The sequence below is a fragment of the Pristis pectinata genome, chromosome 4 (genome assembly GCF_009764475.1).
Source record: "Pristis pectinata isolate sPriPec2 chromosome 4, sPriPec2.1.pri, whole genome shotgun sequence".
Taxonomy (NCBI): domain Eukaryota; kingdom Metazoa; phylum Chordata; class Chondrichthyes; order Rhinopristiformes; family Pristidae; genus Pristis; species Pristis pectinata.
The window spans coordinates 95,550,364-95,575,610 of record NC_067408.1 but is presented as its reverse complement, the minus strand read 5'-3'; the positions used below and the strand labels follow the sequence as shown (position 1 = coordinate 95,575,610).

Sequence of the window (25,247 nt, the reverse complement as noted above, 5' to 3'; positions counted from 1 at the left end):
TAGGAGGTTTGGAGGGGATTGGAGGAAGATTTTTTTCACCGTGAGTTTGGTTGAAATCTGGAATGCACTGCCTAAAGAATGTGGTATAGGCATATATTGTCACAGCACTTAAACCATAAGACAAAGGAGCAGAAGTCAGCCATTCGGCCTATCGAGTCTGCTCCGCCATTCTATCATGAGCTGATCCATTCTCCCATTTAGCCCCACTCTCCCGCCTTCTCACCATAACCTTTGATGCCCTGGCTACTCAGATACCTATCTATCTCTGCCTTAAATACACCCAATGACTTTGCCTCCACAGCTGCCTGTGGCAACAAATTCCACAGATTCACCACTCTCTGGCTAAAGAAATTTCTCCACATCTCTGTTCTGAATGGGTGCCCTTCAATCCTGAAGTCGTGCCCTCTTGTACTACACTCCCCTACCATGGGAAACAACTTTGCCACATCTACTCTGTCCAGGCCTTTTAACATTCAAAATGTTTCTATGAGGTCCCCCCTCATTCTTCTGAACTCCAAGGAGTACGGCCCAAGAGCCATCAAACGCTCCTCATATGTTAACCCTCTCATTCCTGGAATCATTCTAGTGAACCTTCTCTGAACCCTCTCCAATGTCAGCACATCCTTTCTTAAATAATGAGCCCAAAACTGCACACAGTCTTCTAAGTGAGGTCTTACCAATGCCTTATAGAGCCTCAACATCACACCCTGCTCTTATACTCTATTCCTCTAGAAATGAATGCCAACATTGCATTCGCCTTCCTCACCACTGATTCAACCTGGAGGTTAACTTTTAGGGTATCCTGCATGAGGACTCCCAAGTCCTTTCACATCTCTGAATTTTGAATTCTCTCCCCATTTAAATAATAGTCTGCCCGTTTATTTCTTCTACCAAAGTGCATGACCATACACTTTCCAACATTGTATTTCATTTGCCACTTCTTTGCCCATTCCCCTAGTCTATCCAAGTCTCTCTGCAGACTCTCCGTTTCCTCAACACTACCCGCTCCTCCACCTATCTTTGTATCAACGGAAAACTTGGCCACAAAGCCATTTATTTCATAATCCAAATCGTAGACATACAAGCACTTAAGAAGCATCTGGATGTGCACTTAAATTGTTAAGGCATAGTAGGCTACAGACTAAATGCTGGTAAATGGGATTAGTAAAGAGAGGTACTTGGTCAGTAAAGACAAGGTGGGCCGAAGGCCCTGTTCTTGTTTTCTATTCCAGGATGGTTTAAGGAACTCCGACTCCAATGAACTTTTCAAACAAGCTATGAACTGAGAGAAAATCCTAAAGAATCTATTTATATGAATACAAACATGTTGCTCAGAAACTCTTTGATATGGCTACCTAGAAAATATTTACAAATCAACACGTAAGTAACAAGAATGTCATGGTATGTCTGGTTCTATCCATAAAAGTCTTTGAAAGTAGTAAACATTGAAATTGTTTCTAGAGTAAAATCCATTCACCAGCTTTACAGAATGCAGAGATGTCGATGTGTTGGTGAAGTGGCTGAAAAATAAATACCTTAGGGAGGGCCTAACCAATGCTTTCCAAAGATTCAGCACACTTTGTTGCTTTTTCACTTTGTCTCTAGAAAGTAAAAGATCCTATTTGGATTCTTAACATGTATTAACTTTGTAGCATTCACTGTCAATTTGCGAAGATTTGAATGCAGACCCCATGTCTCTCCCAAGTCCTGTACCTTTTTAAAAGTACCATAGATGAAGTAAGGAGGGTCATTGTGGAAACATTGGCCTTTATCTTCCAAATCTCTGTAGATATGGAAATAGCACCCTTGGAATGGAACATTAAAAAATTGCACCCTTTTCAAAAAGTATCAACCCAACAACTGTTGGTGAGTCATTTTAACTTTGAAATTTTCTAAAATGATCATCAGAGATAGAGTTAGATAACGGATTAGTATGGATTGATGAGGGGAAGCCAGTATGGTTTTGTTAAAAGCAAGTTGATCTTAAGTTGACAGTTTTTTCTTGTGAATAACAGAGAGGATCAATGAGGTAGAAGTAGTTCATGTGATGTAAATGGACTTTTAAAAGATATTTGATAAAATGCCACAAAATAGGCTTTCCATCAAGATTGAAGCACATGAAAGGCAAGTTGTAAAACACTATGATGCTGGAGGAACTCAGCAGGTCAGGCAGTATCTGTGGAGAAAAGCAGGCAGTCAATGTTTCGGGTCAGGACTCTTCTTTGGGTCTGAAGATAGGAAAAGGGGAAGCCCAGTATATTGGAGGGAAAAGCAGAACAGTGATAGGTGGACAAAAGAGGGGAGGCGGGGTGGGCACAAGGTGGTGATAGGTGGATGCAGGTAAGAGATAGTGATAGGCAGGTGCGGGGAAGTTGGGGAGAGCAGATCCACTGGGGAATGGGTCAAAAGAGAAAGGAAAGGAGTAAGGAGAGAAAGGAAAAAAAAGGGTAGAAAAAAGAGAGAGAGGCTAGGAAAGGGAAGAAAAGAAGCATGGTTGGGGGTGGGTGTGGGGATTACTTAAAGCGGGAGAATTCAACGTTCAAACCGTTAGGCTGCAAGGTTCCAAGATGGAAAACGAGGTGCTGTTCCTCCAGCTTGTGCTTGGAATTCTCCTAGGCAAGTTGTAGTTTGAACAGAAAATTAGCAAAGTGACAGAGAACAGAAAATAGAAGTGAAAGCTGTTTTTCTGACAGCAGGGAAGTGTTATAATGGTGTAACTGGAGTTCAGTACTAGGACCAATCCTTTTCTTAATGATAGGGTGATATAACAAGAGGTCTGGAGGGTTATATGGATAAATCATTACAAGTGGTAGCACAGACTGGGAACGTGAGTAGAAAAAAAGACGCAGGATCATGAGCTTTTGAAATAGATAAACGCGCAAGAAAGTCGGGTCTGGCACCAACTGGGGTATTGTATCCAGTTCTGTGCACCCCATTTTAGAAATGATGTGATTGTCAGTATCATGGTTCTCTTGTAGTTTGTCTGTTACCTTTACCATGTTCATCCTGCTGTTGATTTAACTTGCTAACCTACATTTTGAATAATTTGAATCATTTTTGAATGTACATTTTTGGAGCAATTAACACTGAACTAGAATTCAGCAAGATACTGATTGACTTTAGCAAAATACTGATTGACTTCCTCTTTTCTAATATCATTAGTGAATATATTAGTCACATACATTTGAGTAAATGTCACATGGAAAACAGATGAGTACAGAGAGTAGTTGAGTGAGTCATGGGTTAGCCCCATGAGTTTGGGGTCAGTTCCCATGGGTTAACAGTCACTGTCTCCCTCATGCCAGGCCAACCCCCACTTTCCAGCTGCCAGCCACTCAGCCAGGGGCTTAGCCAGATCCCCAAAACTCTCCTAGAAAACCCTCAGGAGAAAATCACTGACCAGGTGAAGGAATGTGATGGTTTCCCAGCGCTCAGACTACTAATCCGCTTGACAATTTACTGTCACTGCTGCAGAGGCCCCTTGAGTTTAAAGGACAATGCTGGAGACAGAGATCTCATGAGTTTAAAGGCAGCCGTGGTGGTAAGAACACAGAAACACATGATGATTGCTAGCCCGAGCACAGACAATCAGACAAGCAAAGGAGACAGAGACCCCACGACTATATATGCAACATGGGATACAGAGGCTCGAGGGGTTTAAAGGCGTCCTTGATGGTAAATGAACCGAGGACCAGCAGATTACTAATCTGAGCACTCAGAGGCCATCACATGCTTTCAGTGGGTGAAATAGGACGTGGGGGGAGGGGGGGGTGGGGCAGGGGTGAGAAACAGACAAGTGAAGGTACAGAGGGCCAGAGGATAGAGGAGAAGGGGTGCCCAGTCCAGTGAAGGAAGGAAGGAGCCAAATGACAGGATGCAGAAGAGAGGGAAGGAAGTGTAAGGACTAGAGGGAAGGGATCTGAGGGAAGGTGGGAGGAGGGTAGGGAAGGGGTGGGCACTGATGAAGACTTTAAGGATTGGGAGGATTGAGGCTGAGAAGCATCAAGGGAAGGATGGGAGGGAAGGAGGAGGAGAAGGCAGGTAAGAAATCTTTGCGTGAGCCCTCCATCTGTGTGTGGGTGTCTATACAACGCTCCACACAATCCTCTGCAAGGATAAGTAAACCAAAATTAGTGCTCTCTCCCAGGCCAACTGTCCCAGCATTGAGGTCCTAAGTACACTCATTTGACTCCATTGGGCAGGCCATGTCATTTTCATGCCCAGACAGATACTTTATTCTGAGCTCTGTAATGGGAAGATTATTAGGTGGGCAGAGGAAAAAATTAAGGATGTTCACAAAATCTCCTGAAAAATGCACCATCCCCACTGACTGCAGGGAATCCCTGGCCCATGACTTTCAAAGTGGGGAAGGAGCATTTGGGATGGCTTTGACAACCTTGTCCAGGTGTCAGACACATAATAGCCCACCATAAGTGGAGGTTTGTTGCACACCAGCTGCATTGGCGAGGTGTGAGGTCTTGGTCCAGTGTCAAGGGCGATTGGAGATGAGGCTCAGCTGCACATAAATTTTACACACGTTTGTGGTTAAAACCCATACATACTGCTCTGACCATATAGTCATACACATGACCTTCCCCAAACCCTCCTACTCTTGGCCCCTCCCTTGCAAGCCCCCCCACTTTAAACATCTCCCCACTTCAGTCCCTATGCTCTCTTAGTCTCCCTACCTGTTACCCTCCCCCTAATTGCTTCCCTCAGTCTCTCCCACCTCCATTCCCCCATCCTCACCCTCTTCCCATTAAACCCTTTCTTTCCCATCTGATTCCTCTACTCCCCACACCTTCAACTGACAGCTGCTCGCTCTGTCTCAGTGATACAGCCTCACCCCTCTGCTGCTGCTCATGCCCTTCATGGCAGCTCCCTGATCACCCTCCTTACGGTTCCCAACAGCCATGTTGCCCAAAGCCTGCAGCTTAGCCCAGACCCTGTCCACACTCACTAGCCATCTTCCCCACCATCATTGGGGAAATGTTGAAGGGGCACTGAACTGCCAAAGGTTCAGTCTTGTGGTAGTGCAGCAGTGCCAGGTGTCCATCAGAGGGAGCATCTACAAGCTTAATTATCTCCACCTTAAAGGCCTCTCGTTCAAATAAATTTTCCAGCAAACCCTTGGTTCAGGTGTACCCAGGCTAGAGATGTTCTCATCCCATTGACTTCTCCAATTGACTGCTTTTACTTTGGAGGATTCTATCTTTGGAGATCGATCATAATACCATGATTAGAATAGCTATTTCCTGCATGTTCTTGACTGAAGCTTGCTCTATGTGGCCTTATTCATTTCCCAGAAGCAAGTCCAGTAGAGGTAAGTATATTATTGGGAGGCCGCACAAAACTCAGGAGGGGAAAGAGTGTTGGGCCAAAAATATACTGATCAAGGAAGTTCCCCCTGGACTCACGAGAAATTCCTCTCCCTTTTTGCTCTTTATGTTCTTGCTTTTGCAGTCTACATTTGAATAATTGAATTCACCCATTATCACATTCCTGGAATTTCCTTGCAAATCTCAATATTCTTCCCATAAATTGATGATTTATGGAACAAACCCAGTAGCATAATCACAGCTCTATTGTCTCTAGACTCTAAACAGATTGATTTAACCTTTGATTTTTGCAGGATATCCTCTCTCCAGCACTACAATATTCTCCTTCATCAATATTTCTGCCCTTATTCATTTCTTTTCACCCGTACTTTTCCTGAACACCTTGTATCCAGAAATATTTGGCAGCCATTCCTGCCCATATTAAAGATCTCTTATTGCTACATCGTAATCCCAGAATTAATTGTACCTGCAGATCAGTAACATTTAATACACTTCAGTGATTAAGCACACATCTATTCGGTCTTTCTTAGTCTGCGTCAGCTAAGAACTTTCTGTACAGATCTCACACTCCCAGAACTGGTTCCAGTACTCCAGGAATCAAGATCCTTGCCTCCTTCAGCCACAACTTTATGTGCTGACCCCACCCCACATCTACACTCACTGGTCTGTGAGTCAGGAAGTAATCTAGCGATTAGCCCTTTTCAAAATCCGAACTACCTCCCTAACATCCACCTGCAGGCCCTCATCTCTTCTACCTACCACACTGACACCGATGTGGAATATGACCCTTGACTGTTCACCCTCTGGAGTTTTCTCTAACTGCTCAGTGATATTCTCTGGGGAAGCAACATAGCTCCTGGAACCATTCCTGCTCCCCCTCGCTGTTGACTTTTCCCTATCTCCAGCCCTTCTTCCTGTGCTGCTGAGACATCCAATTGTGAAGCTGTACACGCAATGCCCAAAGGAAATTACTCCCCCATTAGTGCTCAGAACAGTTGGGAAGCAAAAGGCCCCCTGGACTACCTGCCCGTTTTGTTTTGTCTTATCTGTCTGGCGATCACCCACGAACCTCTGCCACGACACCCCAACCCCACCCTGCGACATCCGCCCAATTAAAAAACGTTTCCACCTATCACCCTCTGCCCACCCCTCCCTCTCACTTCGAAACATGGGCTCTCTTCCCTCAGTCCTGATGCAGGGTCTCAATCCGAACTATCGACCACCCCTTTGCTTCCACAGTTGCTGCTCGACCCAGTTTACGCCCTGCTCCAGATTCCAGTCCCCGTAGCCTCTTGTGCAGCCCTTCCCTCTCCGTTTGCCCGCGGGAGGGGCGGGTTTCACTTCGTCCTCCCTTCCTCTACCTCACTGAAACAAGCCCGAAAAGGGGCGAATCTATGCAAAATATAACGACTTTTCTTCCCGCTACCCTTCGGTTGGATTATTAAATAAAGCTTCAATCTTCCACAAAGTTTCGAGGTCTGATTAGAAGTGGGCGAACAAACAGACATTTTCCATAAATCCTGCCTTTTAGCGGCGCCTCTGCCGCAACCCATAATCATGGGAAGCCAAGGGAGTGTTTATTCTCCGTGCTTCTCTCGCATTCATTCGCTTTAACGAAAAACAGGAAGCACACGTAACCCGGAAGCGGAGTGGATTGGTGACAGTTGAATGAAGGTCTCTGAGAAGACTTATGGCTGAAAAAGGTAGGCTTTGCGTCTTGTGTCGTAGCTTAGCTGCGTATTTTGTGTCAAGCTGGGGTTTAACGTGCGTAGAAATGGTGTCTGGTTCATACGAAGTACCTCATGCTCCAACTCGGCCAATATCTATATTTAGAAACTTGGCAACTCAACTTCCTCAGGGTGTTGATGCAGCCTCAGCTTTTGTTAACTTCATGTGTTCAGGGCTGGTTGTCCCTCAGCTCTTGGAAACCGCCCAGCGTGAAATAGGTACGCGCACCATCTGCAAGGCAACGAAATATTCTTTGTTCTTATCCGACCAGGAATTAGATTGGGCCTTCTCTTTCCTATCATTGCAGCAGTATGACTCGAAACTTTTTTTTAAGCATAGTTATTGGACGTTGGTGGGCAGAATCTTTTAAGAAAAGAAATAACCACGCGTAGTTTAGAATGAAATGCCTCTGACCTGGAAATACTGGTATTTAGCTCACACCAGAATTAAGAATAAGACAACTGGAATATTTCCATATGACATTGGAGGCTATTTCGGCCCATCAAGCCTGTGCTGGTTCATAGTGTAATTCCAGCCCTCGTTTATTTTACCTGTAACCTGTTCCCCACGTTAGTGTCAAGTTCCCACCCTCACCCTCGCCCTCACCCCCACCAGATTCTACCACTTGCCTACATGCTAGGAGCAACTTAAGATAAGGTTTTTTTATTAGTCACATGTACATCGAAACACAGTGAAATGCATCTTTGCGTAGAATGTTATGGGGGCAGCCCACAAGTGTCGCCACGCTTCCAGCACCAACATAGCATGCCCACAACTTCCTAACCTGTACGTCTTTGGAATGTGGGAGGAAACCGGAGCACCTGGAGGAAATCCACGCAGTTGCGGGGGGAACGTACAAATTCCTTACATACAGTGGCCGGGATTGAACCCTGGTTGCTGGCACTGTAATAGCATTACGCTAACCGCTACACTACCATACCACCCATGTGCTACCATGCTGCCCACAGTGACGAATTAACCTACCAAGCCACATCTTTGTGATACGAGAGGAAACCTATGTGGTCACAGACCAGCGCCAGAAGTCAGAACTGAATCCAGATTGCTGGAACTGTAAGGCCATAGTTTTTCTAGCTGCGCCACTCTTTTGTGGGAGTTTATAGTAGAATATATATCATAAGGTCATACATCACAGAAACAGACCATTTCCATGCAGACCATCAAGATCCCATTTTCCAGCAGTTGGCTGGTACCCTTCCATGCCTTGACAATTGAAGTGTTTTTTCAGACACTTAAATCTAATGAGGGTTTCTTCCTCTGTCACCTCCTTCTTGTCCTTTTATTCTGGTGTTTGTGGCTATTCACCACCACCACCCCCCCCCCCCCCCCCCAATGTGGAATACTAGCTCATTGCTCTTTCATTTTATCCTAGTGAAAGTGCAGATGGATTTGTAGATGGAGTATGTTATCCCTGCCTATAAGTGTAATGCATGAACTGTTCATCAGTGGTGACACTTACCTGAGTAATAAAAGTGTCCAGGTTCACTCAGACGCTAATCATGTAACCCAGGCTGACAACGTAGTTATGAGAAAGTCATTGAAAAGCTATTAAATGTAGAACAAAGGGAGAACACCATCTACATTTGATTTGAGCTATTGGGCCAGTAAGCAGTAATATCTGATGCCGTTTATTTGAACTGTTTTTCATTTCATCATTCATTTAATAGGCCTTTTTTTTACTTCCTTTAAAATTATGAGGAAGTAGTAGGTAAAAAGCAAAACAAAACTCTCAAAAGTACTGAAAATGCTGAGCAAGTCAGACAGCATGTGTGGACAGAGAAACAGAATTAACATTTCAGGTTGATGACCTTTCATCAGAACACTGATTTTGGCTGATCTGACTTTTTACAGTATCTTGTGTTCTTGTAAATGATGATGGTAATTTAACAAACAAATAACGTAGAGGCAAGACCTAGATGAAGTATAAATAACAGCAGCAGAGTAATCTTAACAACAGTTGCAGATTGGGACAATGGAAAATATTTCTGAGATGCAGAAGGATCCTAGTGCATGTTAATGGAAATACAGCACATGATTAGGAGAGCTAACAGAATATATTGTTCTCTGCTGGTGAAATTGAATACAATAGTGCGCTTTAGCTATATGGAGTATTTTTGAGACCACACCTAAAGCAGTGTTCAGTAATGATCTTCTTAAAGGAAAGACAATATATAGGAAGTTCAGAGGTTTACTACACTGGATTGGTCAGGTTGCCTCTAAGGAAAGACTGGACAGACTAGGTTTGTATCCATTGGAGTTTAGAAGACTGAGAAGAGACTTGATTGAAATATACAAGAACCTGAAGGGTCTTTAAAAGGTGGATGTGGAGAGGATGTTTCTTGTGGGAGAATTAAGAACTAGGGGTCACTGCTTAAAAGTAAGGGATTGCCCATTTAAGATACAATAGATGAAACGTTTGTTTTCTGCAACAGTGACTCTTTAGAACTCTTCCGCAAAGGCAGTACAGGCATTATCTTTGAGTTTTTTTCAGGTACAGTTAGAGACTTGATAAGCAAGGGGATAAAAGTTTACTGTGGGTAGAGAGGAATGTGAAGTTGAGTTTACAAGCAGATCAGCCATGATCTTACTAAATGGTGGAGTGGGCTTGAGGGAGTGAGTGGTAGACTCGTGCTATTAATTTGTTTGTTTGTATGATTTCAATCTGAAATCATTGAAGTAAGTGTTAAATCTGGATGTCAGTAAAGTGCTGAATTGGTGTTTCTTGTTCTTCATTGGCACCGTGTAGGAGATTATGAACACAAGTTACAGTGGGGCATAAGGTTAAAACAACAGGCAATTGGAAACTGGAAGGTCGCAGTTACAATCGAAGTGGAAATGTTCCCCCTAGGAATCATCCAGTCTGTGTTTGGTCTCTAATGTAGACCGTATTTTGAACAGTGAACACAGTACACGGTATGAAAAGTACAAGTGAATAATTGATTCACCTGGAGGAGTTTTTGGTGGCCAGGTGGTGTAAAGGTCTTGCACCTCTTCCATTTGCTAGAGGAAGACGGTGGATTCATGCAGATTACTTTAAGTTTGAACTGTAGTTTAGGGAGGATGTAATCCCCTTTGGAGAGGAAGAATAACTTTTTGGGTTTTTGGAGGGAAGACAAGGGGTGAAAATAAAATGCATGAAATTAAAAGATACAGGATTATTGTAAATGGGTGCTTGATGGTGAAATGGAGTTGATGGGTTAAAAGGCCTGTTACTGTGCTGTGTGACTCTGAGGACCTGTCAACAATTGTAGAAGAAAACATTTGGTTAAAGTAAAAGGAAGCATTACTTGGAAGGTAGTGTCACCACAAAAAACCCCAAAAAGAATGAAATGGGTAGGCCGGTGGAAATAACCACAGCACTGAGAATATTAAATGGGAATAGTGGGCCTGCTGTAGAAACTGCTCAATGCCCTATACCTAGAAATAAAGAAATCAAGTGGAAGAGATGGTTTGTGTAAAGGATAGAAAGTGATTGCACAGTTTCTGAAATTTTCCAATTAGAGGAAAGTGCAGGAAATGGCACAGACATCCCATCATCTACTGGAAACAGAGGTGACTCATGAACTTGTCTCATTTTGTTTCCTATTCATTTATAAAACTTGTATTTTGTAAACGTTCTGAGTAGAATTTCCCCTTGGGCACAGAATAACTGTTTATTTCCCAAGTGATTTGCTGCAACAGCTGTAATTTGGACAGGTGCACGGATAGTTTCCAGGCAAAAAAAAACTTGATCCTCCTTGTACATGGGTTTTGGGGACCAGCCTTTCTTCAATTGAAGTTCTGATGAACGATCCTTGACCAGAAACATTAATTCCGTTTCCCTCTATGACAATGACTCTGACTCTCTGTGGACGCTATATGACCTTGTTAAGTACCCCCAGCAATTTCTGTTTTCATATTTCTGGGATCTGCACTTTTTTTGCTTTTCAGTAGCGATGTTGTCTCTGAGTTGGGTTTGGGTGCTGCACCAGAGACTAATGACTTGTTAATGCCCAATTGCTTGTTAGTTACCATAAGATATGTCAGTCAACATTAGACTGTTCTGTTCCAATGATAGTAGATTTTTAATGTTGTAATAAGTGAGAATTTTTCCCAACAACCTCTGGGCACCAAAATTAATATTTTGGTAAGTGTTATCTACTTCCTCAAATATTTGTTGGAGATAATTTTAAAAAATTTAACATTTGTTTCTATTATTTCTCAATCCTACCTTTCTTTCTCTCTCTTTGATTTTTCTGTACATGATTTTATATTGGATTAAATATTGATTCTTTAATCTGATAGACATGATATTCCTTATCCTTCCCACAAATCCCTAAAGAACCCTTGTAGAAGGTGCCATGTTAAAACGGATTTCTAATGCTAGTTGTTGCACAAAGGCCCACTGGAAGGTTATGGGTAGCAATGCAATGAACTGTAATCATGATTCATTATTCTTTATCATTTCTGTTTGTGGAGCTTTGCTGTGTGCATATTTGTTGTCTCATATGCCACACTGTAGCAACAACCTCATATGCCACATTGTAGCAACAACACCATTTCATTGGCTACAAGCTTCTTTTGGGATAAGGTAGAAGGAAGGCATAATTTTAAAAAACATTTTGCTCAGCCATGATTATGCATTGTTTGGCAAGGAGGTGCCAAACCTCTGCTTAGTGCCTCCTTGTTTCAAGTAAAGTGATTTTGAAATTTGCGTGTTGAAAAAGTGTGCCAATGGGTTTTTGGGGTCATAAGGCTTGGTGGAGAATGAGTTGCAAGTGGTGCAGTTAGAATTTGTACAGAATACAGCTTAGGATGGGACAGGTGAATATTTGGAGTAATGGGATAGAAGGGTAGTATTGTTGAATCTGATCTTGTAATTAATGCAATATGGTGTCTCAAATGCAGTTAGATTGCACAGATAGTGTACTGTTAAGTTTGGGTTAAGAAAATGCCCTGTAGCCAATACATTAGGACTCTTCTAATGAAAATCTGGCTAACTTCTCAAGTATTATTGTGCAAATATGTAATTTAGTTGATTCTACATGGAAAAAGAATTCCAGAATGAAGTCATTTATAAGAAGCAGTTCTTTATTTCTGAAAAAATGAAGTATACACTGCATGATGGTCAGAAATCAGAATTATAATGGCCCCAATCTGAAATCTGACTAGGACCATTAGAAATGAGCAAAAATGCAACTGTGAGAATTTAAAAAGGGCCCGTTTCTGTGCTGTACAATTCTGTGATTCTATCATTCTAAGTAAATCAATTGTTTTATAGATTGACATCTATCTTTCTATACTTGCTAAAAAAAATAATTTAAAAAATATAGTTGATGTGATTATAACCAGCTCTTTGTACTGGTATCAGTTTTCATTACCTTTAGAAAATTGAGAAAATTGCATCATTTGCTTACAGCTGAAGTGCATGTGGAAACTTAGTATTTACCAATCCCACTGGCATGTCACTTTCAATTTAAGAAAAACACTGACAGTTATCTTGATGCTTCAGAAAACTCTGAATTAAAGTGGATAGTGAGGGAGGTTGTCAAAGGATATGGCAGGATTTAGATCAGATACAAATATGGGCAGAGAAATGGGAGATGGAGTGTAATCCAATCCAGTGTGATGTGCTGCACCTTGGGAGGTCAAATGTAAGAGGAAAGTATACAGTAAATGGCAGGAGCCTTAGGATCATTGATGCACAGAAGGATCTTGGGGTGCAAGTCCATGAAAGTGGCAACACCACTTAGTGTGTTAAAGAAGGCTTGCGGGATGCTTGCCTTCATCGGTCGGGGCACTGAGGATAAAAGTTGGCAAGTCATGTAGCAACTGTTATAAAACTTTGGTTAGTCACATTTGGAGCAGTTCTGGTTGCAGCATTACAGGAAAGATGTTGTGGCTTTGGAGAGGGTGCAGAGGAGGTTCACCAGGATGTTACCTGGATTTAAGAGTATTAGCTATAAGGAGAGGTTAGACAGATTTGGATTTCTTTTCCCTTGGGGCGTTGGAGGCTAAAGTGTATAAAATTTATGGGAGGCATTGAAAGGGTAATAATCAGAGTCTTTTTCCCTGGGTGGAAATGTCAAATGCTAGCAGGCATAACTTTAAGGTGAGAAGGAGGAAGTTTAAAGGAGATTAACAAGGCAAGGTTTTTACTCAAAGTAGTAGGTGCCTGGAACACACTGCCAGAAATGATAGTGATGTTTAAGAGGCATTTAGACAGACACATGAACAGAATGGAGGGATATAGACCACATGCAGGCAGATGGGATTAGTTTAATTTGGCACCTTGGTCAGCACAAACATCATAGGCCAAGCGACCTGTTCCTGTGCTGTGCTGTACTGTTCTTTGTTCTATTCCTGCATGTGTGTGTGGGCAAAATTCTGAAATTCCACATAGAGATCAATTTGGAAGTTGGATGCTCAAGAATGCCATACAAATTTAGTTTGAAATTTGCTAACAAAGGGATTAATATTTATTTTGATGTGGCGACACTTGCGGGCTGCCCCCAGAACACTCTACGCAAAAGATGCATTTCACTGTGTGTTTCGATGTACTTATGACTAATAAAGAACTTGTCTTTGGTTTTGTTATTTACATGAGATGAAAATGTAGTTATCAAACTTGGGCGAGGCTATTTCTGCTGACTAAGCATGCCAATTTAGGAAAGGCAGGGTCTGCCATATGCCACCACTGAAAATGTAATTGACAAATGATATTGGGTGATCTATAATTCTCTGATCGTGTTTACACTGCCGGTATCTATTGCAGAGATGTTGAAATAACTGATTGTCATGGTGGTGCATCCTGGCTCTCAGCCAGTGACGCAAGTTGCTTTTGCAATCTCTAGTTTCCTACTTGTCACAATCAATGTTGAACGTTTTCATATTCATTTTACTAACATCATTAAAAGCTGAGCTTTGGGTACTGTACAGGTCTCTTGGTTTGAGCCATCTCCCTATATAAGTTAATGACAGAAATGGTGGTCATTGAAGCAAAGAACACAACTTGTCACACAATTCTAAAAAAAAAACCAAGATATTTAACTAACCAAGGCAGTCATGCAAAATACAGTAATATACTGTGCAAGCCAGGACTGGATCAACTCTTGCCGGGAAATTGATAGCAACAATGGAAATCTAACTTTGTGATGATATTAAGAGAACATTTGGCCATCCTATCCCCAAAGCTGAATCTATATGTGGAGAAATAATTGAGACACATAAGATTCTGCAGATGCTGGAATCTGGAGCAATACACGTAAAATGCTGGATGAACTCAGCAGGTCAGGCAGTACCTACAGAGGGAAATAATCATTCGACGTTTTGTGTCGAGACCCTTCATCAGGACTGGGAGAGGGCAGAAGCCAGCAATAAGAAGGTCGGGGGAGGGGGAGAGCACAGGCTGGCAGGTGATAGGTGATTCCAGGTGAGAGGGGGAAGGTAGGTGGATGGGGGAATGAAAGGGAGTGATATTGGAGGAAGAAGACTTCAGGCGGGAGCAGGGGTCATCATTGGGGGGGGGGGGGGGGAATCCTTGGCAAAGAAGTAGGCTTGGAGACAGAGGCGATGGAAGAAGAGCTCGGTGTCATGGCGGGCGTGGAACCTGTTGAGGTGTGGGCGCAGGGGACAAAGGTAAGGCCCTAGAGGGGCTTTCTTGCATCACTCCCTTTCATCCCCTCTTTCCCCCACCCACCTACCTTCCCCCTCTCACCTGGACTCACCAATCACCTGCCAGCCTGTGCTCCTCCCCTCCCCCGACCTTCTTATTCTGGCTTCTGCCCTCTTCCTTTCCAGTCTTGATGAAGGGTTTCGACCTGAAACATCAACTGTTTATTTCCCTCCATGGATGCTGCCTGACCTGCTGAGTTCCTCCAGCATTTTGTGTGTATTGGTGGAGAAATGATTACTGACTGGAACAAGGACATGGTTCGCTGGGTAGAGCACAATTCTGAGCTATAATCACATGAGACAGATACCTCTCACCCATGGTTAATGTTCTTCTGCAGCTACCTGGCATAGATGAGCTTGACGTGGAATCTTCAGTACATGAGCTTGTAAAGGCTATTGATTTCCCTGCAGGTAGGAAGGCACGTGGTAGGGATGGAATTTCACTCAAACTTCCCAAATATGGAATAAGTATATTTATTGTCATATCTCCATAATCACCTCCTCTTCTTCCTTTGTTGGAGGTGTTAATGTCAGCCATAGCAAAGGCTGTTAATGTCAACCATACCTGTAACTGCATATTATGTTATAAAATGGAGAACTGTAGACCTAATGTAAAGTATTGTGGGGCTTGACCACATTCGTGTGGATACTGCAGTCATAATCTGCTGAGTAGGGCCCCTCTTATCAGCACAAAGGATTTACAGTAAATACACAAGGATGGTGGATAAGGTTGTTTGATAAACATCATGAGACAGCTCAGAACTGACCACGTTGATCACGCAGCCAGGTGATGTCTAATTATTGACTTGATTGGAGATGTATGTCATTTGTGTAATCAATTAATATTATGATTGGTCTTAGCCAGCCAGAATGGGCTGAAGAAAATGTATAAAAAATGTATGCTTTCCTTCGTTTGGTGAAGAAGTTCCCTGGGACATCCAGCAGCTTACTCCCGTCGGTATAAAGCAATAGACCTTTGATGATTGGAGCAGCCGTGGGTGTTAAGTGATTCTTGGATCATTTAATATCCCCTTTTAGAGGGGTTTTTTGCAAACAACATCATATTATGCAAAAACTAGGCCAAGCATCTCACTGCTGTTGGATCTGGTTATTTTTGAATCCACAGGTTCTTTCAGGAGTCCAGGAATGAGTTGAAAACAACTTGGTGCTTCAATAAAACAACAAAGTTTTATTGGAAAAGTTTAAAACAGAGTCAGAGAGCACATGGCACTAGCTTTGGTGAGCCTAGACAAAGGGAACAAAAGATACGCCCGGGCCAGGGGGGAGGAAGAGCAAGAGAGAGATTAACAAAAAGCAACACCTTTTATACCTGAGATAAGAGATGCTCTTTAGCTAACAATAGTCCAATCAGGAAACCTATTAGATACTGTGGCCAAACCAACCAATGAGAAAAAACACATATTCACCTGATGGACAAACCAATAAGCTAGCAAGCGGCCATTCCTTGTGCAGCCACTTGAGGTGTATTCAACACCATACATGTTAAAAAGCTAATTAAAACAGTCGAATCCAACAATCCCCCCTTTGATTCTAAATCACCCATTTAGAATTATTATATAATATGTACAAGAATATACACATGTCCTTCAAAGCATTTGTAGCCTTGTGTCATGGTTAGGTAAATCAGTGGATGCACTTGCACGAGTTTGAATAATTCTACTAATGATCGCCTTTAAACAATAAAGATGTAGATTATTATAAGACATGTAGTATGAGCATTATGACTAAATGTATAACAACTACAACTAATATTAGAATAGACTTCATGATGTCTAGTAGTTGTCAACTTGCTTGAAGTCTTCTGGCTGGTTAGTGATTTGCTCACTGTAGCCCAGCAGTGTAGGCACTGTGACCAAGAGGTTACTAGCACATTAACCACAGCACTTGTTGCCTTTGTCTGGCACCACTTTAGTCCGCTTGCAGTGGCTGGTGTGTATCCACTTGCTTTTACCTTCTACCTTGACTGCCAAATTGGTTATCAGCAGTACTTAGTAAGGGCCTTCCCACCAAGCTCCCAGTGGTTCCTTGTGCGGTTTCTTGACCAGGACCCACTCACCAGGAATCAGGGTGTGTTCTCCTCCTGATGGACCACTCCAAGCAGCAGAAACCTGTTGGGAAGCAGACTGAACCGCTTGGGTTAATGTCACACAATAATCAACCAAACTATCTGCCATAATGTGTATATTAGCCTCTCTGAGATCAGGGGCTCCCGGTAGTGACATAGGTCGCCCTGTTACCACTTCAAATGGACTCAGTTTTGTTTTCTTGTTTGGGGTTGCTCTGATACTACATAAAACCACAGGAAGAGCAGTAGGCCATGGTACGCCTTCCTCGTGGTACTTAGTCAGCCGTTGTTTGATGATGCCATTCATTCTTTCAACTTGTCCTGATGACTCTGGATGATGTGGACAATGAAAAGACCACTCAATGTTCATCAGTCGACATAATTCTTGGCAAACATTTCCAGTGAAATGTTTTCCTTGGTCTGAGTCAATGTGGCATGGCATTCCCCATCAAGGAATATAGTCCTTAATCAGAGTTTTGGCTGTGTGTGTGGCAGTAGCTTTTCTTGCCGGGATGGCTTCCACCCATCTTGAAAATTTGTCCACTATTACTAGGACATCTGAATATCCTTGGCACTTTGGTAGAGTGATCTAGTCCACTTGTAGATGTAGAAATGGACCAGGTGGAGCAGGAGCACTTAGTTGAGGTAGTTTTTCTGCTGATCCAGGGTTAGTTTTCTGGCACGTCATGCATCTCTCGACTGTTTGTCGAGCTTGCATCCTGAACCTTGGATTCCACCACCATTGGGAGAACCTGTCAATCATCTTTTGCACTCCAATGTGTCCTAGGGAGTGTATCTGCTGTGCCAGATAGGGAAGCAGTTCATTTGGGGCCACTAATCTATGACTAGTGCCATACCTCTATACTCCATCGTTGTTTAACAACCCACCATTTTCCATCCAGTACCACTTCTCTTGGTGTGAGCATTGATTTTGCATCTCTTGAATATCTTGTATTTTTGTCTGTGATACAGAGTTCAACTTTGTTTTCGTAGTTTCCATTATCAGGTTTTCTTCTATTTTCTTTGTTCCTTCCCTTGCTGCCCTTTTTGCAGTTTCATCTGCGTATGCGTTTCCACGGCTTTCCACTGGTTATTTTGGAGTGACCTTTGCATTTCAATACAGCAACTTCTGATGGTAGTTTTATGACTTCCATAAGTTCTCATGCTAGCTGGCCATTCCTGATTGGAGTTCCCACGGCTGTAAGAAATCCTCTTTGTCTCCATAAGTTCCCAAAGTCATGAACGACTCCAAAATCATATCAGGAATCGGTATATATGTTAGCCGACCTTCCTTCTGCTAGCTTACAGGCTTCAATCAAAGCTTTCAGTTCTGCCTGTTGTGCAGAGGTACCAGGGGCCATACTTCCTGAGGCCATCACTTCATTTTCTGTGACAACAGCCCAACCAGCCATGCGAATTCCTCCCTCAATGGTTGAGGAGCCATCAGTGTACAGAATTAGATCTGGCTTCAATAAAGGCACTTCCTTATGGTAATTTGCATCTTCTTGGCATGTTATTGTTCTGGCACAGTCATGATCATCTTGGTCTTCCATGTCCACTGGCAGCAGTGTAGCTGGGTTCACTGGACTTGCTCATTGAATGATGATGTTAGGTATCTCAAGGACAGTGGACCACTTGGACCATCAAGCAGCTGTCACTTGAGAGGCCCTGTTCATGGTCAGTAGAGTATGCACTGAATACGGACATCGAACATTTAAAGTCTGATCCAGCACGATGTTGGAGACAGTCATAACTGCCAAGTAGGCTGCCTGCACTGCTTGTAGACATGAGCCCCATCCTAATGCCACATTGTCCAATTTGGCAGAGTAATAACCAACAGGACGCTGTTGGTCTCCATGTTCTTGATTTAAAACTGCTGTCGTGTAGCCACGCTTCTCGTTGACATGCAGGGTAAATGGTCTTTCCGTGTCAGGGATTCCTAGTGCAGGTGCAGTACTTAATACCGCCTTTAAAGTTTGGAAAGCTCCTGTTTGTTCTTCATTAAGAGCCACAAGGTCGTTGGAACGCTTGCTGCCTTTCAGCAACCTAGTGAGGGGTTGAGCAATTTCCGCATATGAATCGACCAATGCTCTGTTGTAGTTGCACAAACCCAGAAATGATCGAAGTTGCTGGACCGTTGTAGGTGGTCTTGCTGATATAATAGCCTTTGCACGATCTTCAGTGATTTCTCGTTTACCTTGGGAAATTTTCTGTCCCAGGTAAATCATTTCCTCTTGTTGTAGTTGTGCCTTGTCCAAGTTTGCTTTATGTCCTTTGGAGGCTAGGTAATCGAGCAGATAAAGTACATCACATTCATGCTGGCCTGCAGATTCAGAGGCAATCAAGATATCATCCACATATTGTATGATAGTTGAGTCAGTGCCTGGAAAACCTCTTAGGTGTTGTCTCAAGGCCATGTGGTAGACAGTAGGACTATTGTGAAGTCCTTGCGGTAGCTTCGTCCACTGATATTGTTGACCATCAACTGTAAAAGCCAACCATGGTTGGCATTCAGGCGCCAGTGGTACCGACCTGAAACCATTGGCCATATCAATAACTGTGAACCACTTATGTGACAGGTTCAGGGTGTTGAAGATAGTTGATGGAGCTGTCATCAGAGGGGTTAACTTGTCAATACATTGATTGGCAATCCTGTAGTCCACCGTCAGTCTCTAAGTGCCATTTGCCTTCTTAACGGGCCAGACTGGACTGTTTGATGGACTGTGTGTCTTGACACGAATCCCTCGCTCCTCCAGCTGATTGACAATAGGTATGATGCCTTCTATGGATGTTCTGCTTAGGGGATATTGCTTGGTACTCGGCAGCATCTTCCCAGTAAACTTAACAGGGCCCATTTCCAGCAGGCCATAGTCATTTTTGTCTAGTGACCATATGGGATGACTGGTTAATTTGGATTTTTCCAACTGCATGAGATTCCAAATAATTTTACCCTCCATGAATTCCAATGTGGAGTTTAAAGTCAATAGGACATCCATTCCAAGAAGAGGCTGTGAGATGTCTCCCACCCAGAATTGTATTTCTCGTAGGTGAGGACCAAATTGTACTTCAACTGGTCTGCTTTTGGTTAGCTCTATTCTCTGTCCTCCAGTACCATATGCATATTTACAGATGCCAGTCAATGGCATTTTGCATTTTTGGGCAATAGCCTTGGTTACGCATGTTAGTTCCGCTCCTGTATCCAGCAAGAATTCAACACGTTCATTTCCAGTTGGTAGGTTAACATACAAGCCGTCTGTTCTTTGCTCTATCAATGCAAACAAGGACTGCAGGGAAGGGCCTAGTCACTCTTGTGACCTTGCCCACATGTCCACTGCGTCCAAAGTTGTACTTCAAAGCTGCCCGTTCTTTGTGAGGTAGGGGGTTGAAATTGTTGTTGCTGAGGCTGTTTATGCCAACACTTTTTTTGCACTATGTCCCTTCTTACCACAGAACTGACATCTCATTTTATTACGTTATGGTCATGGCCCAGACCAATATTGCTGTGCATTTCAGTCCCACTTGTCCTGTTGGTTAGCAGGTGTGGACAGTTGGTTCGTCTGTACTGATCTTATTTGGAGTTCGATATCTCGCTCCACTTGTTTGGCAGTTTGCACCAGATCACTGTAGGAAACAGCAGCTTCACTCCAATTTGCTTTTGTTAGCCTGACCATTTTGGCAACATCTGGTTTCAAGCCATCCATGAATGCTGACTTCAGGGGTCCATATTTGGATTCTTCTATAGTCAGTTATTCCTTGAACTCCTGAATAATTGACCCAAACTGTCCTATACCAGTCTTCGTATTCAGAAACATCCTCTGAAGCCTCTTGTTTGCAATCGACCACTTTCCTCCAATCGATCTGCATTGGGGCCTGTTCTCTCAACCATCTCTTAATTGCATTCCAACCACCTCTTAGGTCCTGTCTGTCATCTCCCAGGCTGTCATTAATTCTCTCACTCAACTGTTTGGTTTGCTGAGAAGACAACATAGTGGCCAAAATTTGGAGTCCATCATATGGATGCAGTTGGTACATATTCTTGATTCAACGAAGTTCAGTCCAAGTCCTTAAGTCTCCTTTTTTTAGGATGTGGAATTTCTCTGGACCATTTATCAATTTTTTCTGGATCCAGTGGTTGATGGTAAACCTCCTGTCTCCTTTCATAATCTCCATTCTCATTCATTCTTGCGTGCTTTGATTGCCTTCGTTTTTATTGGGGCAAGTCGTGACATGGCTGCCAGACCAACTCTCTCATTGTTGTCATCATCATTTGAGTCACCAGAGGTTTCTGTTGAGTCAGTGTTACATCCATCCCGCAGTATCATAGAGTTCCAAAGGTGGCGCTGTTCCTGGGGGTCTGTTCAATGCTGTGCCCCTGGAGGGACCGCCCACTGAAAGTCCTGACTCTGTATTGGTGCTGATTCAGTCTGCCCTCGAGTTCTGCACATTTTGCATTAAACTGGTTACATTTATTGCTTTGTTTTCTCACTCATTCAGTTAATGCAGAAAGTTGTTATTTGGACTTTGTACTGTCTCTATCATACTGTTCCTTCAGCATGTTACACATTTCTTCCTTCTTCCCCAATTGTTCGGTTAATTTATTTGCTTGCTCAGTCAATTCACCATGTGCTTGCTTTAGTTCACAGGTTTGGCTTTTTAAGCTCAGGACACTCACTCTCATATTTAGTGATTTGGCTTTTTAGCTCAGCACACTCACTCTCAGATTCAGTGATTTGACTTTTTAGCTCAGCATGCTCACTCTCATATTTAGTGATTTGGCTTTTTAGCTTGGCATGCTCACGCTTTCTTAGCTCTGTTAATACTGCAATAGTCCAGCCAGTTTTTGCCTTTCCCGACCACATTTTCTGAATCTTATTCCATACCTTTCCAACATCACTCATAAGTCAATTTTCACTAGACTCGGCATCAATAGCACATTTCTTTTGGATTGTTTTGTTAGTCACATCAAGTTGATATACTTTATCCAAGTAAGCACTTAAACCCCCAGTTATCTGTTCTCTTTCAGTTGGAGATGCTGTGGTTTGTTTCTTAACTCCAGCCATTGTTTCAGTTCAATCTCAATGAACACTCTTCACTTAGGTGTTAATCACAGTTACCAATAGAGTTTCAACCCGAAATATTTCAAATGGCAAGGTTAAACAGAGTTTTCTTCTCACTCTTAAACTTCCTTCAGATGGTGTACTGAAGCAGAATCCAATGATTTCCCCAACAATTCAGAAATGGAAGATGCTCTTACCTTCTGTCTGTCTGAGGAATTTTCAAACTCTGTTTTTCATAACCATCCTGCCGACTATGCCAAAATTGTTGGATCCAGTTATTTTCGAATCCACAGGTTCTTTCAGGAGTCCAGGAATGAGTTGAAAACAACTTGGTGCTTCACAAAGTTTTATTGGAAAGTTTAAAACAAAGAAAGAGTCACAGAGCACATGGCACTAGCTGTGATGAGCCAAGACAAAGGGAACAAAAGAAAGCTCAGGCCAGGGGGGAGGAAGAGCAAGAGAGAGATTAACAAAAAGCGACACCTTTTATACCTGAGATAAGAGATGCTCTTTAGCTAACAATAGTCCAATCAGGAAACCTATACTGTGGCCAAACCAACCAATGAAAAAAAACACATATTCACCTGATGGACAAACCAATAAGCTAGCAAGCGGCCATTCCTTGTGCAGCCACTTGAGGTGTATTAAACATTATACATGTTTAAAAGCTAATAGTCGAAACAAACAGTCTAAAAAACAGTCGAATCCAACACTGCTTAGACTTGAGAAAATAAAAATTGCTATGTTGTTCTGTCTTATGTTACCAGCTGCTGCTGTTTAGAACCATAGAAAACTACAGCACAGAAAACAGGACATTCGGCCCTTGTAGTCTGTGCCGAAACATTATTCTGCTAGTTCCATTTACCTGCCCCCAGCCCATACCCCTCCAGACCTCTCTCATCAATGTATCTATCCAATTTACTCTTAAAAGTTAAGAGCGAGCCCGCATTTACCACATCAGACGGCAGCCCATTCCACACTCCCACCACTCTTTGAGTGAAGAAGTTCCCTCTAATGTTCCCCCCAAACCTTTCCCCTTTCACCCTAAAGCCATGTCCTCTCGTACCTATCTCTCCTAATCTAGGTGGAAAGAGCCTACTTGCATTAACTTTGTCTATGCCCCTCATCATTTTGAAAACCTCTATCATATCTCCCCTCATCCTTCTCCGCTCCAAGGAATAAAGACCTAACATGCTCAATCTTTCCCTGTAACTTAACTCCTGAAGACCCGGCAACATTCTAGTAAATCTCCTCTGCACTCTTTCAATCTTACTAACATCCTTCCTGTAGTTCGGCGACCAGAACTGCACACAATATTCCAAATTTGGTCTCACCAATGATTTATACAACCTCACCAAAACATTCCAACTCCTATACTCAATACTTTGATTTATAAATGCCAGGATGCCAAGAGCCTTTTTTACAACCCTGTCTACCTGTGACTCTACTTTCAGGGAATTATGTATCTGAACTCCCAGATCCCTTTGTTCCTCCGCATTCAGTGCCCTACCATTTACTGTGTATGTCCTCCCTTGACTTGTCCTTCCAAAATGCAACACCTCACACTTGTCTGCATTAAATTCCATCTGCCATTTTCTGGACCATTTTTCCATTTGGTCCAGATCCCTCTGCAAGCTTTGAAAGCCTTCCTCGCTGTCCACTACACCTCCAATTTTAGTGTCATCCGCAAACTTACTAATCCAATTTACCACATTATCGTCTAGATTATTGATATATACAACAAACAACAATGGCCCCAATGTTTGTGGGATAAAACATTATTTTATCAATATACTATTAATAATATACTATATCTTTACATGATATACTATTACATAAAGATATTGATACTTGTCAGCTTTGATAGTTACTTTTTTAGTCTTCCAAATATGTAGACTTTTGAAAATGAGTGCATTCTAAAATGTGAAAATGTACCAAAATAGACTAATTGCTGCAGTCTGTCCTGAATAAAACACTCCTCCACAGAACAAAATGAATTTTTTGTGTTATGTAGTTTTAACTGCAGTTTACAAGACATCTCTGCTTCATTGCATTCATATCAAAACTGCAAGTAAAATTTATCACTGGTGTGAGTAGGGAATTTCCACCCAGGATTTCTGCTGAACTCATTGCAAAACCATGCTTGTATTTTTATTGGTATTGGTTTATTATTGTCACTTGTACCGAGGTACAGTGAAAAACTTGTTTTACAAACCGATCTTACAGGTGAATTTTGAATTCAGCTCACTAATTGACTGCACTGGGGATTACACTTAGGGATATCTTGGGTCCTGATAAAATCAATCAAAGTGCCCTTGACATTTTTATATCACCGCATTCTTTTAAACAAACTTTCAGTTAGAATTATTGGATTAATATGATACAGAAGGAAGTTATTTGGTCCATTGAGTCTACACCAGCAGAGCAATGTTGGCAGCCCTATGTCTTTGCTCATTGTCCACAAGTACTGATTCAGTTCCCCAATTTTGTTTCCTCCATCTCTATAGGCAGTGACTTGCCATCTCTATAGGCACAAAGTTATCCTTGTGTTCCCATTGTATCTTTCAATGAAAATTTTAAATGTGTGTCTCCAGCCATGCACTTACGGAACAGCTTGCCACTTTTTACCCCATCTAAACCAGTCAGTATCTTGTACACTTTACCAAATCACCTTTCAACTCTCTTTGGTCTACAGAGAACAATCTCAGCTTTGCCAGTCTAACCTGAAAGCTTAATTTCCTCTACCTATCTGCACCCTCTTGGACCCTTGCATCCTGAAGTAGGGTGAGAAGCCCTGAACACGGTACTTCACATGTGGCTACCCTGAGTTTTGTATAAGTTTAACTGCAACTTCCCAGCTTTTGTATACTCTGCCTCTAATTGTAGCATTCCATGTGCTATATTGAAAATTGTTTCAATATGTGCTGGTACTTTCAAGGTTTTATGCACATAGACACCTAGGTCTTGGGTTCCTGCACTCTCCTTAAATTATGTGCCCTTCAGTTGATGTAGTTTCTCATCATTGTTTATACCAGAGTGTCTCTTCACAATTCTCTGTATTAAATTTAATTTGCAACATGTCTGACTCCATAGTCAGCCTACCTATGTCTTCTTGCAGTCTTTTGCTATGTTCCTCACTACTTACCACACTTTCGACCTTCGCTCAGTTGCAAATTTTGGAAATTTTTCCTTGCACATCCATCTAAATTATTAATGAATATCAAAATACCCAATATTTCAAGCACTGACTCCTGGGGAACACCCACATTTTTCACGGTTTGAGCAAACAACCATTTACCACTACTCTCTGGTTTTTGACTTTAATCAGTATTCTGTTTATACAATCAAAAATAGAACATGCTGGAA

General features: G+C 42.4%; 2 protein-coding genes across 5 annotated transcripts in view; one reads left to right on the top strand and one right to left on the bottom strand.

Moving 5' to 3' along the window:
- Positions 1-6,381, bottom strand: part of si:ch73-264p11.1 (uncharacterized protein LOC100000923 homolog) — a 38,407-nt gene extending 32,026 nt beyond the window's left edge. For 2 of the 3 annotated variants that reach the window (XM_052013353.1, XM_052013354.1), the window contains exon 1: positions 2,546-2,579. The gene's annotated coding sequence lies outside the window, so the exon portion shown is untranslated. Of the gene's footprint in view, positions 1-2,545; positions 2,580-6,362 lie in introns of those variants that run through there. The other variant, XM_052013355.1, reaches the window with a different exon arrangement.
- The window catches only part of LOC127569058 (E3 ubiquitin-protein ligase DZIP3-like), a 91,168-nt gene continuing 71,994 nt past the window's right edge, over positions 6,074-25,247 (top strand). For both annotated transcript variants that reach the window (XM_052013348.1, XM_052013346.1), the window contains exon 1: positions 6,074-7,042. Coding sequence is in view for 1 of the 2 variants with exons in the window: in XM_052013346.1 (XP_051869306.1) it covers positions 7,030-7,042 (13 nt within the window). In the remaining variant the exon portion in view is untranslated. The remainder of the gene's footprint in view (positions 7,043-25,247) is intronic.